The sequence below is a fragment of the Polyodon spathula genome, chromosome 31 (assembly GCF_017654505.1).
Source record: "Polyodon spathula isolate WHYD16114869_AA chromosome 31, ASM1765450v1, whole genome shotgun sequence".
NCBI lineage: Eukaryota > Metazoa > Chordata > Actinopteri > Acipenseriformes > Polyodontidae > Polyodon > Polyodon spathula.
The window spans coordinates 5559030-5572920 of record NC_054564.1 but is presented as its reverse complement, the minus strand read 5'-3'; the positions used below and the strand labels follow the sequence as shown (position 1 = coordinate 5572920).

Genomic DNA, 13891 nt, shown 5'->3' with positions numbered 1-13891 from the left:
TTTGTAAATGTAGCTTTAAATTTTAAAGTATATGCACTGCACAGAATAACTAGTTTAACAAAGCAAATCTCTACGAGAAGTAACACCATTTTATTGCATAGTTCTCCATTTTTGCAAGCAAGTTTCGATTGCATTACTGGTTAGTGGAGAAGGGGTGTCTTGAAAGGTTAGCACAATTTCCTTTGTTGCTTTTTGTATTATCTACAGTTTCAACCCTGTGCTGCATGAAAGTGTGAAACTGCAAAAAGAGTTGGACACAAAACCCCAATTATTTGAATAGCATTTTTATCCAACAAATATTTTAATCTGATTCATCCAACTATAGTGATGGAAATGAAAATAATGAAGTACGTTTTTGAACACTAAAGTGATAAAACACTGTATAATTTCAAAATGTGATGATTGTTATTATAACTCGTACAGTAACAGTGAAAATGTAGTGCAAACAAATTTGCAAGAACATATTTGCTGGTACTTTAGCAGTAAGTCAATGTAGTAACATTTAAACTAGAAGTCGTCTTCACTTACTGTATTACATTTATATGCACAAGTAAACAAACCATTTGATTCTTTTGAACTCAAAAACAAATATGCTGAGTTTGCATGTCATTATTGTCAGATTAGCTTTTGCATAAGAACAGGGCAACTGTCTTGCATTGGAGGGGGGAGGTGATGTATCCTAACTGAAAACAAGAAGACCCACTCCCTAATGGAAATGGGTGCATAGAATCTAACCTATGAATTAATGCGGTTACAGTAACAGACACCAAGGCATCATATCGTGATAGAGTGAAGCTACAGCTTTAAAAGAACAGCTCCTAGTGGGAGACATTCTGGGAAGTAATTGAAACATTTACAGTAGTATTTCATCACTGTAAAATGCAAAAACAAAAGTGAAATGTTCCTGGCAGTGAATTAGTGAGGGGTCGTTGCACAGCAAAGCATAGTGATCACACTGTCAAAGCCCTGATTTCATATCATTTAAAAATCGCCCGAAGACTATCTGTCTATTAAACACACTTGCAGATGGTAAACTAAAAGGTTATTGGCAGATTTGTCAGTATTTGGCCGGGGGCGTGTTTGTTAAATATTTATATTGTGTGTAGATTTCTGTAATGGTGTGGTTAGAACCCCCACTTTCTCCCAAAGGTACGTTCATAGTGAAGTTAATGATGGCCCAGGATGATTATATTTGCAAAGGGTTGTTAATGGGCTCATCAATGGAATAAATTAATAACTTGTTGCCACTTTATTGTTTATTTGCTTTGTTTTGTTTTTTTGCATGCTTTCTGTGGTGTCTGGGGTAGTCCTGTCTCTGATTTATTGGTTATATTAAAACCATCAATGGTAATGTTGGATGTTAAGCTGAAAAAAAAAACCAAAAAAAGAACGATTGAAGGCAGCAGCTAGTTGAGAAATTTCAGAAAAGTGTGTTTATCCTGTGAGAAATTGTGTAGCAGTTGAAAAACTTAGTGTTTTTTTTTTTTTTAATTGGCACAAAACGCTGTGTGAGAAAGTGTGAGACAATTCCTTGTGTATCCGTGTTACACTGCCTGTACTGGGTATACTGTATTTTAATAGACGTGTGACGTTCGTATTGTGATACATGACAAAAAGCACTACATATCTACGATGATGTGTCTTGAATGATGAGTTAATTTGACTTAACATTGGTATGAATACATACTTTATCTCCTTTAATTTTTTTGACTTAACATAATAGTCTTTAATTATCATTTGATCTTATTACACAAATGTGGTCCATTGAGGCAATACATACCATTGCATATTGTATTGTGACTTCATATTGTGATATATATGCTGGAATGATTGTAGTACACAGTGTAACAGACGGATTACAAACCCAGTAAAAGCCATTAAGATAAGTAAGTAGCTGATCGCATCTACAGGAAACTGACACTTAAAAGTACAATTGTGTGCTGTGATTAGTGCTGCACTATTTTTGTTTATAAGTTTTGCTATTCCTTGTGTGACGGTGCTAGTACTATGAATCCAGCAGTTGAAAGCTTTATAGATGTTGAGATCCTTACACTAAATCTAAGACCACATTGTATCTGCTTAACAAGATGCAATTGTTGCAAATATCCACTTGTAAAGCAGTGGTTAAAAAGGTACACTGTACTGTTGCTGTTCCTAGTATAGTGAGCCTACCAAACACAGGTTTATTACATTTTAAGTTTGTGTCACAAATATACACAGCCAGGCACAAAGCAGGACTTGGTCTATTTCCCCACAGTATCATCAATGACAAAAGTCTTTCCAAGGTTTGATAAGGTCTAATTTTTGTCTGTATTTCTCTCTCTCCTCCAGGCCCTGTCAGAGAAAGGGAAAGTTAAGGATGCTGCAGCAGAACAATGGATTTCTCCTTCTCTTTCATGCAAGGGATCATGGGAAACACAATTCAGCAACCTCCTCAACTCATTGACTCGGCCAACATCCGGCAAGATGATGTGTACGATGCTATCAGTGACAATGGTGAAGACGGGGGGCCGTCGGCTTATGATGATGCCCTGGAGTCGGGCTTCTCCTACCCCCCCTCCACCACAGAGGACCTGCCCTCTGTCACCAACGGCTACCCGCCCAACATTAGCCTCTACGAAGCCCAGGCCAAGTATCCCATGTATTCTCAGTACCCCAACGGTTCTGCCAACGGCTACAGTGCTGTCCGGAGCTACAGTGTCCCCGATCACTGCTTGTTGCCAACAGAGAACACAGTGTTGAGATTGCCAGTGGTCCAAGAGAAACCTCTCTCCCCTCCCCATGTTGTCCCTCATCATCATGTGGTTCTTCCTCCCCCTCCTCTGCTTCTCCCTTCCTCCCCGCCTCCCCCTCCCACTCTTCCTACTTTTACCACTATCCTCTCCACCCCTCCGCAGTCCCAGCCCCCTACCACCCCAAAGAAAACCATCTCCCCAGAAATCAAGTTAAAGATCATTAAAACCTACCAGAATGGGAGGGAACTGTTTGAGTCCTCGCTCTGCGGAGACCTTCTGAATGAGGTCCAGGCCAGCGAGGCATCCAGAAGGAAGCACGAGCGGAAGAAGGAGAAAAGGAAAAAGAGCAGCAAGCACGCTCTGCACAAGCAGGAGGAACCGGTTCTAGAGCAGATTCCAGAGCAGGAGCAGGTTCAAAGCCCTGAACACAAGCAGACGGACAGGGATAGCAAATGTCCCAAAGCTGAACCGCAGGAACAGAAAGTGAGTTCTATTAAGCAGTTCTAATGATAAAAAATCACAAAACTTTATTTTCACCCAGTCTGCTTTTTATTTCAACTGTCCAAAATTTGCATTGGTTAAACAGAAAAAATGTGATTTGTTATGGGAGGCTGATGTTGAATATTTACATTTCACTCACTGCAAATGAGAGAGAGAGAAATTTGATAATTCGCTGTTAGTCTGTTGACTGTAAATTGTACTATAAATGTACTATTTTACTGTAGAAGGGCCTTTCACTAAATCACTGTTCATTACTTAATGTTTTTTTGATGTGGTGAATCAGATAGTGGAAATAGAGGGAGCTTTGTATTCCAGTTTTTGCAGCTGATTCCACGTTTGTGTGTTTGTCCTCAGGTTCAGAAGCACTTTCCTACAGGTAGAGCAGGCGTTGGTACTTGTCTGGACCACCAGGTTGGAGATTTGGTCTGGTCTAAGGTTGGAACGTATCCCTGGTGGCCTTGTATGGTGTCTTGCGATCCCCAGAAGGAGGTTCATACCAGGATAAACACACGAGGTATGCTATTTGTGTGCCCTTTTTATTTCTCAGACTGTGCTCAGTCATGCCTAGAAAGCTGAAGCCCTGAAAATCGTCTTCGTTGGGAGGTACTGCAAATGCCCATCGTATGTTTAAATTGACCTCTGCCGTTTTTGTTATTTAATATGTAAGCAGCCTTGGAATCCTGATAATAAGCATGAAGCCTTTTCAAGTCTAGATTTATGTTTGAAGTACAAAGAGGACTTCATGACTCACAACGTTATAGCATTCAGTATATAGTAATTGGGTGTGTGACATTCTTCAATGAAATCTGTTACAGTAGTGTTTAGATAGGTAAACGCCTTACTGAGTCGCTGTCATGTCAAATCGTCCTGGCTGCCCATAGCGGACCTACCTCAATCCATGGACAGTGTTATGGCAGGTAAAGCTGGGGCGAAGCCTAATTTTTCACTACTGATATGTGGTTCTCCATTCATTTATTTTATCGATGTTATGAAAGGTTAAGAAAAAAAACATGCAGTAATACACATGGAGCTGTGGATTACTGTGTAACATTGCTAGTAATGCTTGCAAAACTATTAGGCATGTTACATTGATTACATCTGTTTATGCAGATAGTAATTTATATTTTTTATTTGATTTTTGGATTTTGCTTTAACTCCCAACTGGTACAAATCAACACGAATAAGGTAATAAAAAAATGATATTTTATATAAAATATCATTTTTTTTATTACTTGTTTGTGTTGATTTGTACCAGTTGGGAGTTAAAGTAAAATCCAAAAATCAAATAAAAAAAGTTGTTTAAATCCATAAGTCAGAGTAACAACCAAATCAAGAGAGAGGGAAAAAAAAAAAAAAAAACGTTATCACTGTCCACAGCAGATTAGTAACAAGAGTGTTATATTTTAATTGTGTTAAGGAACATCATAGTGTCCACATTTCTCTTAATTTAATCGATGACTGGCACTTGCTTACAGTCTGCCCAGCGTTGCTGAATGCCTGCTCACTAGGGACTGACTTTGCCAGGATGCTTACTTCTGACCAAAGATACAACTTTTGGAAGGATCTTAGTTGTTTTACTCCGGGATAGTTCAGATGAATAAATGCAGATTTTGTTTGAAATTTTGTAGGGTCCCATCTCGTCAAATGGTCGTGCAGATTAGCTGTGTTACCGGAGTATCCCAAGCATTACTTTCTTGCCGTCTTGCTTTAGAAAATAAATGTCAAGGCGTTGTATTTGTAGCTTGGTCGATACAGTGTTTGTAATTCTAGCAATATCCTCTTAACTTGCTCTGTTACTTTGAGGACTCCTGAACGGATGCCATCTCATCAGTAAACACTCGCAGGGGGGAGAAGGTGAGCTGAATCCCTTGCAGATTCAGTGAGTCAGACCTGAGAGGAGCAGAGAAACACTTCACTTAATGCAAAAAACTAATGACAGATTACAAATTTAATGAAAAATAAAACATTTTCTTTGCTTAAACCCTTTACACAAAAACGATGCACAGGCTTGACAATCGATAAATTGATGCATTGCCTCAACCCTAATGGCAAGTGTAACCCAGGAACATCTGTGAGTTACAGATTTAGGACAGGATATGCAAATATCACATCAACAGTCTTGACAATGTCCTAGCTAACTGGAATCAAAGAATTACACCAGTCCTTTTTTTTTTTTTTTTAATATGATGCATTCTTTCTGAATCGCCCATTTATAGGCTAGAATTAACAAGCCTTTCTCCCTGGCAGGTCACCGGGAATACCACGTACAGTTTTTTGGCAGCGTGCCCGAAAGAGCATGGATCCACGAGAAGAGAGTGCTTGTGTATCAGGGGCAGCATGAGTTTGAACACTTGCAGGCAGAAACACTCAGGCAAGCCTCCAATCACGCTGAAAGGCAGAAGGTATTTTTCCATTATTGGAGATTGGGATATTACTAAAATTAAAAAAGACTAAAATAGCATTGGGTATTTTTCTGATTTTTGAATATGGCTTTCTTTGTATTCTTTTTTGGTATTTAAGCACTTCTGGTAGGCCTATAAATTGGGTTACACAAGTATAGGCTGTGCTGTATCAACGACACTATTTTATTTAAAACACATGCTTTGTAAACTTCATAAATGGTTTTAAAAAAGTGTAAAACAAAGATCTCTTTGACTCCTTGTGATATACAGTTCTATGAAGGATTTTGTACTTAGACTCATTAAGCTTTCTCCCTCCTAGCTCCTCAAACCAGTCCCGCAGAGAGAACGCGCTCAGTGGGAAGTGGGTATTGGCCACGCAGAGGACGCACTCCAAATGACCAGGGAGGAGAGGATAGACAACTACACTTTTATTTATGTGGACAAACAGCCAGAAACGTCGCCGCCGCCCAAGACGGAAAAGACTGGTAGCGCAGCCAAGGCTGACAATAGGAGAGCTCGTAGATCTCAGACTGTGATGAGCCCGCGGTCTGAATCACCCCGTCAAGCTACTGCTGCTTCTGCTGCCCCAGCCAAGACCCCCTCCAGACTGCCTAGCTCCGAGGGGAGGAGGCAGAGGCCAAGGCGGCAGTGCAGCACTAGCAGTGTGGAAGAGCCCCCACCCCCTCCACCGCCCCCACCTGCTGTGAAAACGCCATGGAAAACTGCTGCAGCCAGGAAACTGCTGCCTGCTTCGGTAATACTGAAGAAACTCAACCAGGATGTGCTGAACTATGAACTGCACTCTTCTCTGATTCCAGCGACCCCTGAAGATAAAAGGGAAGGAACATTTGCGGACCAGATGGTATGTTCTCTAAGGGTAACGAAATACTTTGTTTTTCTTTTTTCTTTCTTTTTAATTTTGGAAGGGGTTGCAAAAAAAGTAGACTCCCATTACGTTGTCGTTGTTCCATTCATGAGTATTTCGCCTCACTGTTTTGTTTAATATAAGCTCACACGTAACTGAATGTGGTCGTAGTTCAATTAGAAATGCTGTGCAGTGAGTCTTATTTTCCTTTCTTGGTTGTGTTTCCTAGGAATTTCAGTCAAGCCATTAGTTTATTGTACATTGCATGTCCAGTTTGTTATCTTTGAAGTTGCCTGTTTTTTTTGTTTTTTTCTAGTTAGCCACTTTTAAGATTTAAATATTGACACCAGTTAGGATGTAGCAGTAGGTGTGCTGGAAAGTTTGCCCTGTAGATATTTTCTACAGTTTTGTATTCATAATATAGTTTTAGAACGTGTTTCTCTTTGCATCTGTGCTGAACGCACATCTGTTTGTGGCATCATGTAGCACAAGACTTTTGTACGTGGTAAAAGATCATGCACGAAATACTTGTAGTATTAAGCCGTTAAATCCAGTCGATGCCATAGATAATTGACCACAATAATTAACTTTTTACAATGAGCGCAGGGGCACTTAACAGAAATTACCAGATTACAGGTATGCTACAGAGGCTATTATAAACTGCAAAAAAGATAAACAAAAAAAATGTATTGATGTGTTTTTCATGCAAGATTTCAGTATTCTATTACCCATTACTTTGAAGGCATCTATTGTTGGATAATGAGTCCTCTCCTTGAAACCTGAGTGACTTGAGACAATCTGTGGGATATATAATGAATTGGTGAACAGCGTGTTGCTCAGCCACAGTGCCAGCTTTTAAAGCATCATTTTACACCTTGTATAGGGAGCAAGTCATAAACCCGAGACGAGTTTGAAGGAACAAGAAAAGCCTGTAATTTCACCCACAGGCAGAAGGGGCGACCAAGCAACAGTACAACATCCTGCAATTACAGAAGCACTGCCAGGTAATCCCTTTTCCATTCTTGAAACCTTTTAAATGTATATATTTTAGTTTTTTCTTGCTCCAAAAAATCCACCACAATTCCATCTGAGTCTCTGAAGACTGCGAATGTTTATCTATAACACGTCAAACTTGAAAACCCGCCGACGAGCAAAATCCATCTGTATCATGCTTTGTCAGTGTCGGTTTCAGCCACACACAAAACCGACGCGACTTATCGGGTCAATGTAGTGTGCGGTGGCCTTAATTCAGGCACCGCCATTTCGCTTTTTTTACTTTTTCATTTTACTATAAACGTAATGTTTATATAACTGCTTGTCCAGATTTAATAAAACCATGCTGCCTTCTTTTAAACACTTTTACGTGATTGGCGGACTTTTGAAGGCCATGTCATGGGAAGTACTTGTCTGGTTTTGATGAAACTGCATGGGTTTTGTTATGCTGCCATTCTACATGTTGTAGGTCATGTTGATTTATTGGTTCACGGTACTGACACCTGTAATGTGGTGGCTAGAATATCCCCAGAACAACCACATATCGTCCCTCAGTCAGCATGGTGCTTTTATTTGAGAAGGGCATAAATGCAAGATTAACTAGATATATATCTTCAAGTCAGTGTCCTCGGGAGCAGCTTGAATCCCTGGTTTGATTTGAATGGACATTAATGAGATGTAGCTGACTGGAGTAATTTCTAATGTGCCTCCAGGTTCCTTAGAAAGGAAATCACAGAGGAGATCAGTGCGAAGTCGCTCAGAGTCAGAAAAATCTACAGAGCCAGTGCCAAAGAAAAAGGTGAAAAAAGAGGTGAATCACATATCAACTTGTACTACTGTCAATCCATACTTTACTTTTTAAATCCCTTTTAACTGAGCTGTGATGTGCATTTCAGAGTAGAATGTATGTACCGTACTGTATATTGTCTTTTAATTTTATATAATTTGCAAATTACTTGAGCACCGTTATTAAAGTAGCAAAAATTATCCAACATAAAAATAGATACTTAACTGTGTTTTATTTTTTTTATTACTTTACTAATTCTACATTTTCCTTGTAGGCAGAAACAGTCCCCCAGACAACAGTGAAAACTGGATCACAAAAAGGTATTTTGTGTATTTTTTTATATTTAATGGGCAGCTGTTGGGGTTTGCTTCACTGAGATGAGGTTTAACCTTGAAAATCTGAATTTGGAGACCAATGTTGATTCCCTTTGTAAATCGTAAATCGCTGCAGGGCCATGTGACTAGAGAAGCAGAGATGGTATGGAAATGACAATACCAGTAACTTTTTACAATACCAGTAACTTTTTAAAAATGTAGATTCAAATTTGATGGGACAAGGTCACACAAATCTTAAGAATTCTGCTTGTGCGTAATATATATAAGTGTTTGTGTATCTTGTTTAAAATAATAGGTTTAAACGTTTACACATTATCCAATAAGTGTTTCATTGTTTTAAATAAAGATCTTCCAGTATTTATCGTCAGTCATAATTTATTTTCTACATAACTGATTCAGAGAATAAAATTAAGTTATTCATTTGGAGTAATTTTGTTGGAGTTTATTCAACAGACTTAGTAAAGCCATTACCAGCTGGCTATTTGTTACATTCAGTTTAGCATCTGTCCCTTTTCAGGTAAGCAAAATGTAATAGTGCTTCAACAAATTCCAGCCTGTTATGTATAACAGGAGCTCTGGAAGCTAAGAGTAGAGATTTCTTGTGCATGGAGAAAGCACCATTGACTGATTTTACAGATCTTCTTTGCTTGATTATTGTTTTAGGTGCTAGTGAGATTTCAGATTCTTGCAAACCTCTAAAGAAACGAAGTCGGGCTTCTACCGATGTGGAAATGGCTAGCTCTCAGTACAGAGACACGTCTGACTCTGATTCAAGAGGACTAAATGACTCACAGGTGGGTGAGCAACTGAGGGTGGTGTTGAGTCTTTTCAATTCTAGAATGGAGCTTTTCATTGTTCAGTTAAATCTCTTTATTTGTATATATTAATAGTTAAAGTAGAATTTTATTGCACTGGGTTTTGTTTCTCTTGAATAGAACAGTAGATACAAATACCTAAGCAGTGATCAATAGATTAATTGACCAATTTTATTAATTGTTTCGTGCAGCTCTAAGTTCTAAACTTTCTTGTCACTCTGCTTTACACCTTAATTCTCTGTATTTGACCGCTGTTTAATCAATTGCTGACCGTATTAACCCTTAGTGGTCCATTCAATGTTTGTCAGGCAAGTTGGGTCCAATTTGTCACAGTAAAACAGGTTTAAAAGGCACTGCATATCAAAAGGACACTCAGTACTGCATCTCCAGGCCAACCCCCAGCCCTTGTTTGCTGTATTTTTCACATACCGCTTCCTAGTCATGCATACTGATAAATCGTCTCCTGATCACTCGTTTTATCACCAAACTCCTCAATAATGCGATCCAAGTCATTTATTTTATTACTATAACATTTCAAAAAACTCTGCAAATGTCTGTGATATTGTTTGGACACTGGATGCAGAAGCAGCTGTCTTCTTATGTTATGTCCGTGTTATGTCTGTGGTGCAAGGGCTATGTGTATTGCTCAGATCTGCCCCTTTTTTCGACCATTGAAAGGTTTTCTCTGCTTTTTCCGGAGAAAAACAATAGAGACGTGTGCTTGACATCTTTTTGATGTCGGACGTATAAAGCCTTGAATGGAGCAGCACCTAGCTATTTGCAGGAGCTACTGACCATGTATCTCCCATACGCACTCTTAGATCACAGGAAGCGGGGCTGCTCGGTGTTCCCAGGGTCAATAAAATCAATACGTGAGGGAGGGCTTTTTCTTTTAGAGCCCCTAAACTGTGGAATGCACTACCTCCATGTGTTAGATGCTGGGTCTGTGGGTATTTTTAAGTCTAAACTTAAGACATTTTTATAAAATGACATTTTTGTCTTAGTGGTTTTAAATGATTATTTTTTTATTATTTGTATTTTTTGTATTGTATTTTTATGCATTTGTGTACAGTGCCCTGTGATACTCTGGTGTGAAAGGCGCTATATAAATTAAATAAATAAATAAGAAAATAAATAGGACCGCAAATGGTTAAGCATTTACACTATTCACTACTTGCCATCTATTCAGAGATCAATTGCAAAGTCATTTCACAGCTTGCTTTTTTAAATGCATTTTCAATACTGTTCATTTTATTTTTGAATGCTTTATTATAGGTTGGATTTGGGAAGCGGTCTGATAGCCCTGCCGCTGCTGATGCAGATGCCTCTGATGCCCAGTCTGTGGACTCCAGTTTATCAAGACAGGGAACAAGCACTTCCAGAAAGGATACTGTCTGTCAGGTGAGACCAATTTCGAAACAAATAAAATAGAAAAAAGTGGTGCTTGTTTTCAGCTGTTCCAAGCGAGCCAGTTTTGTATTTCTAAACGTTTCCTTTTTTTTTTTTCTCTCTGTCAGATCTGTGAAGTCTTTGGTGACTCCCTTATTTCATGTGAAGGAGATTGCTGCAGACTGTTCCATTTGGAGTGCTTGGGACTCAGTACATTGTCTGAAGGGAAATTTACATGCATGGAATGTAAAAAAGGTAAAGATTATCTCTGCACGCTGCACAAAATCTCTGGAGAGAGAAAATAAGACATGACATTAAAATGGATCTCTGAAATATATACAGAACTAGTGCTTACGTTTTTTTTACTAAAAAATGAACACTTATAAATTTAGATTTTTGTTATTGTAATAAAAAAAAAGATATAATGAATATTAATGCTCATTCCCAGATACATTGGTTTCTGCATCTGCCTTTCCCACATTTCGAAACCCAATAAAGTCTGTGTGGACAACACTGTTGACAGCTTATTTAATGTAGCATATCACTGCCTCAGTAATGGAACTATCTGTAGAACTGTCTGAGATAAACAACAAATATTTAGCAGCTGCCATTATGGTTAACTGGGCTGGACACTGAGTCCTCACAATAGTGTGCTTACACTTCTGTGCCTGTGTAGAATTTCTATATGTTCAGGGATATATGTCCATTCTGTAATAAAAATACTATGAACTAAAAGGCTCAAAACAATAGATTGTGTGCATCCCTTTTTAGTAGCTGCCAGTCTGTTTTTCCTTCAGTTTTCTTGACAGTTTTTGTAGTATTCATTTCGGTATTCGGCCAAATCTTTTGAAATGGATTCAATATTCGTCCGAATCCAGAAAACTTAGGTTCGGTGTGTCCCTTTTGTTTATATGAACTCTATAGGGTGCATGAAGTCGTTCTGTGAATTCTGGTATATGCACTGTGCAATATAGCATAGATAGGACTTTTTAACAAGGTACAATTCTGCTTGCAGTGACTTAAGGGAATATGGAATGGAAACCATGTTTATATGTGGAACTTAATAATTAACCTTTTAGGGGTTGGTTGGAATAAAAATTGATTACAAATGATTTATAAAGCTATACAGAGTGATGTTCACTTTTTATTTATTTATTTTTTCCCCAGGTGCTCACACATGCTTCTCTTGTAAAGTGTCAGGTGCCGACGTGAAGCGCTGCTCAGTAAATGGCTGTGGTCGGTTCTACCACGAGGCCTGCGTCCGCAAACACTCTGTGTCCATCTTCGAGTCCAAGGGGTTCCGCTGTCCACAGCACAGCTGCTCCACCTGCTCTTTAGAACGAGACCTGCACAAAGCAACTAAAGGTAATGGAGTTTATTCTGATGACCGGACTCAAGTGCTCAAGTACGTTATTTTGGTGAAAAGAATATTGGACTGTACTTCTAATTATCTATATAGCAGCAACCCCTAATACAGCTATAAATTTAATTGCATGCTCTATTGCAAACATTCCACAATTGTATCTTTAGTGCTGTTAATAAAGGGCTCAATAAATCAACTAGTTATTTTTTTCATAGTTTTTTTAATCCTCCCCCAAGGAAATGCATTCTTTTAAACATTTTGAGTGATGCAGTTAACCTTTTTGTGCTTATTTTTGTGTTTTTATTTAATTCTCCCATTTACTGCCTGAAGTTTAAATTCCTCTTGCGCCCCCTCCAGGTCGCATGATGAGGTGTATCCGGTGCCCCATTGCCTATCATACAGGAGATGGCTGCATTGCTGCTGGCAGTGTGGTCATCACCCCGCACATTATTGTATGTAGCAACCATTCGAGCTCCAAAAAGAATGCACACATATCCTCTCCTGTAAACGTAGGCTGGTGTTTCGTCTGTGCCAGAGGTAAGCTTGAGTCTTGGATTTTACTATCTGCCATATTGTAGGTTTATTGGAAATCCTTTGAGAGGCTTCCCCTTCAGTTCATGCTGTGCCGCTGTTGCTCATGCAGTAAGCTTGAGGAACGGTGGAGAAGCTCTTTGATTTGTGCGCTGTTTTTTTGCTTGCTCCTTCTAAGCAACAAAAGTAACCCTATGCACTCTCCAAGATGTTTTTGTTTCATTCTCATGAGTCCATTATTGTTTTGCAGCTGCTGCTTTTGTTGTCCAGACTTTATTTGCAGGTTTTAATGGTGTTCGCTTTCTAGTGTTACAGGCATTAAGACGCCACCTGAGCCTTCCAGGCTGCAAATAGGAGTTAATGTGTTAAACAAAAAAAATACCTGTTACACAGAAAAGTGAATGCAGAGAGGTAATTGTACCAATATCAACCTTAGTGTTATAGCAAGGTAGATGAGCCTTACTGGATTCAACTTTCAAATAAAGCATAGAAAAAAGATGCAGAGCAAAACAATTTTGGATGAGACTGTTAAGCTAGATAGGAATGTGTTTCAAAGCCTGTTACTGTCGATTACCCCTTTTAAATGGGAACCTAGGTTATTTATTTCTTGTTTTACAATTTGAAATTCTTTCATAAAAGCTTAGTAAGTTGAATTTTGCAGTTTTAGTTCCGTAGATGTAGGTCGCTTCATCCAGCATGATGTAAAATGTTATGATGTATAGCATCAGTCTGTAAATGTTAACAAGTTCAAAAACGGGATAGGAAACCATTTCTTTAGCCTTTCCTTGCCTCTTGTACAATGCTTTATTGAATGAGAGAAATAAGTCTGTGTCAGTTATCTGACATTTACACTGAGGGTATACGTAAATTATTTTAAATAGTTTTGGATCTAAACACAGCCACATTTTACTTAATTTAAGAATATACTCTAGATTAATGATTTAAGCAGTGGCAGTGTTTACATCTACCACCTTTTTATATAGACCCCTACAGAATGTGTCTGAAAATATCTTGTGCTTTTCCTGATGTCTTACTGGAAATAAACTCCCTTAACAAGAGTTTCAAAACCTTGTGGTTTGTTAGTGCACAGTGTGGTGAAATATGATGCATGTCTTGCAGCTCTGACCACAATGTGCATTGTAGTGATCCTTCATGATGGGTTTGCATTTATTGCA

At 38.7% G+C, this 13891-nt stretch overlaps 1 protein-coding gene across 4 annotated transcripts in view; it reads left to right on the top strand.

The window, feature by feature from the left end:
- LOC121303193 (histone-lysine N-methyltransferase NSD3-like) overlaps nucleotides 1-13891 on the top strand; it is a 41833-nt gene that overhangs the window by 14281 nt on the left and 13661 nt on the right. For 3 of the 4 annotated variants that reach the window (XM_041233734.1, XM_041233736.1, XM_041233733.1), the window contains exons 2-13: nucleotides 2332-3218; nucleotides 3591-3750; nucleotides 5484-5638; nucleotides 5958-6515; nucleotides 7387-7507; nucleotides 8210-8307; nucleotides 8558-8603; nucleotides 9282-9412; nucleotides 10709-10834; nucleotides 10951-11077; nucleotides 11990-12187; nucleotides 12543-12722. In XM_041233734.1, the coding sequence (XP_041089668.1) occupies nucleotides 2376-3218; nucleotides 3591-3750; nucleotides 5484-5638; nucleotides 5958-6515; nucleotides 7387-7507; nucleotides 8210-8307; nucleotides 8558-8603; nucleotides 9282-9412; nucleotides 10709-10834; nucleotides 10951-11077; nucleotides 11990-12187; nucleotides 12543-12722 (2743 nt within the window). In that variant the 5' untranslated portion in view covers nucleotides 2332-2375. The remainder of the gene's footprint in view (nucleotides 1-2331; nucleotides 3219-3590; nucleotides 3751-5483; nucleotides 5639-5957; nucleotides 6516-7386; nucleotides 7508-8209; nucleotides 8308-8557; nucleotides 8604-9281; nucleotides 9413-10708; nucleotides 10835-10950; nucleotides 11078-11989; nucleotides 12188-12542; nucleotides 12723-13891) is intronic. The other variant, XM_041233735.1, reaches the window with a different exon arrangement.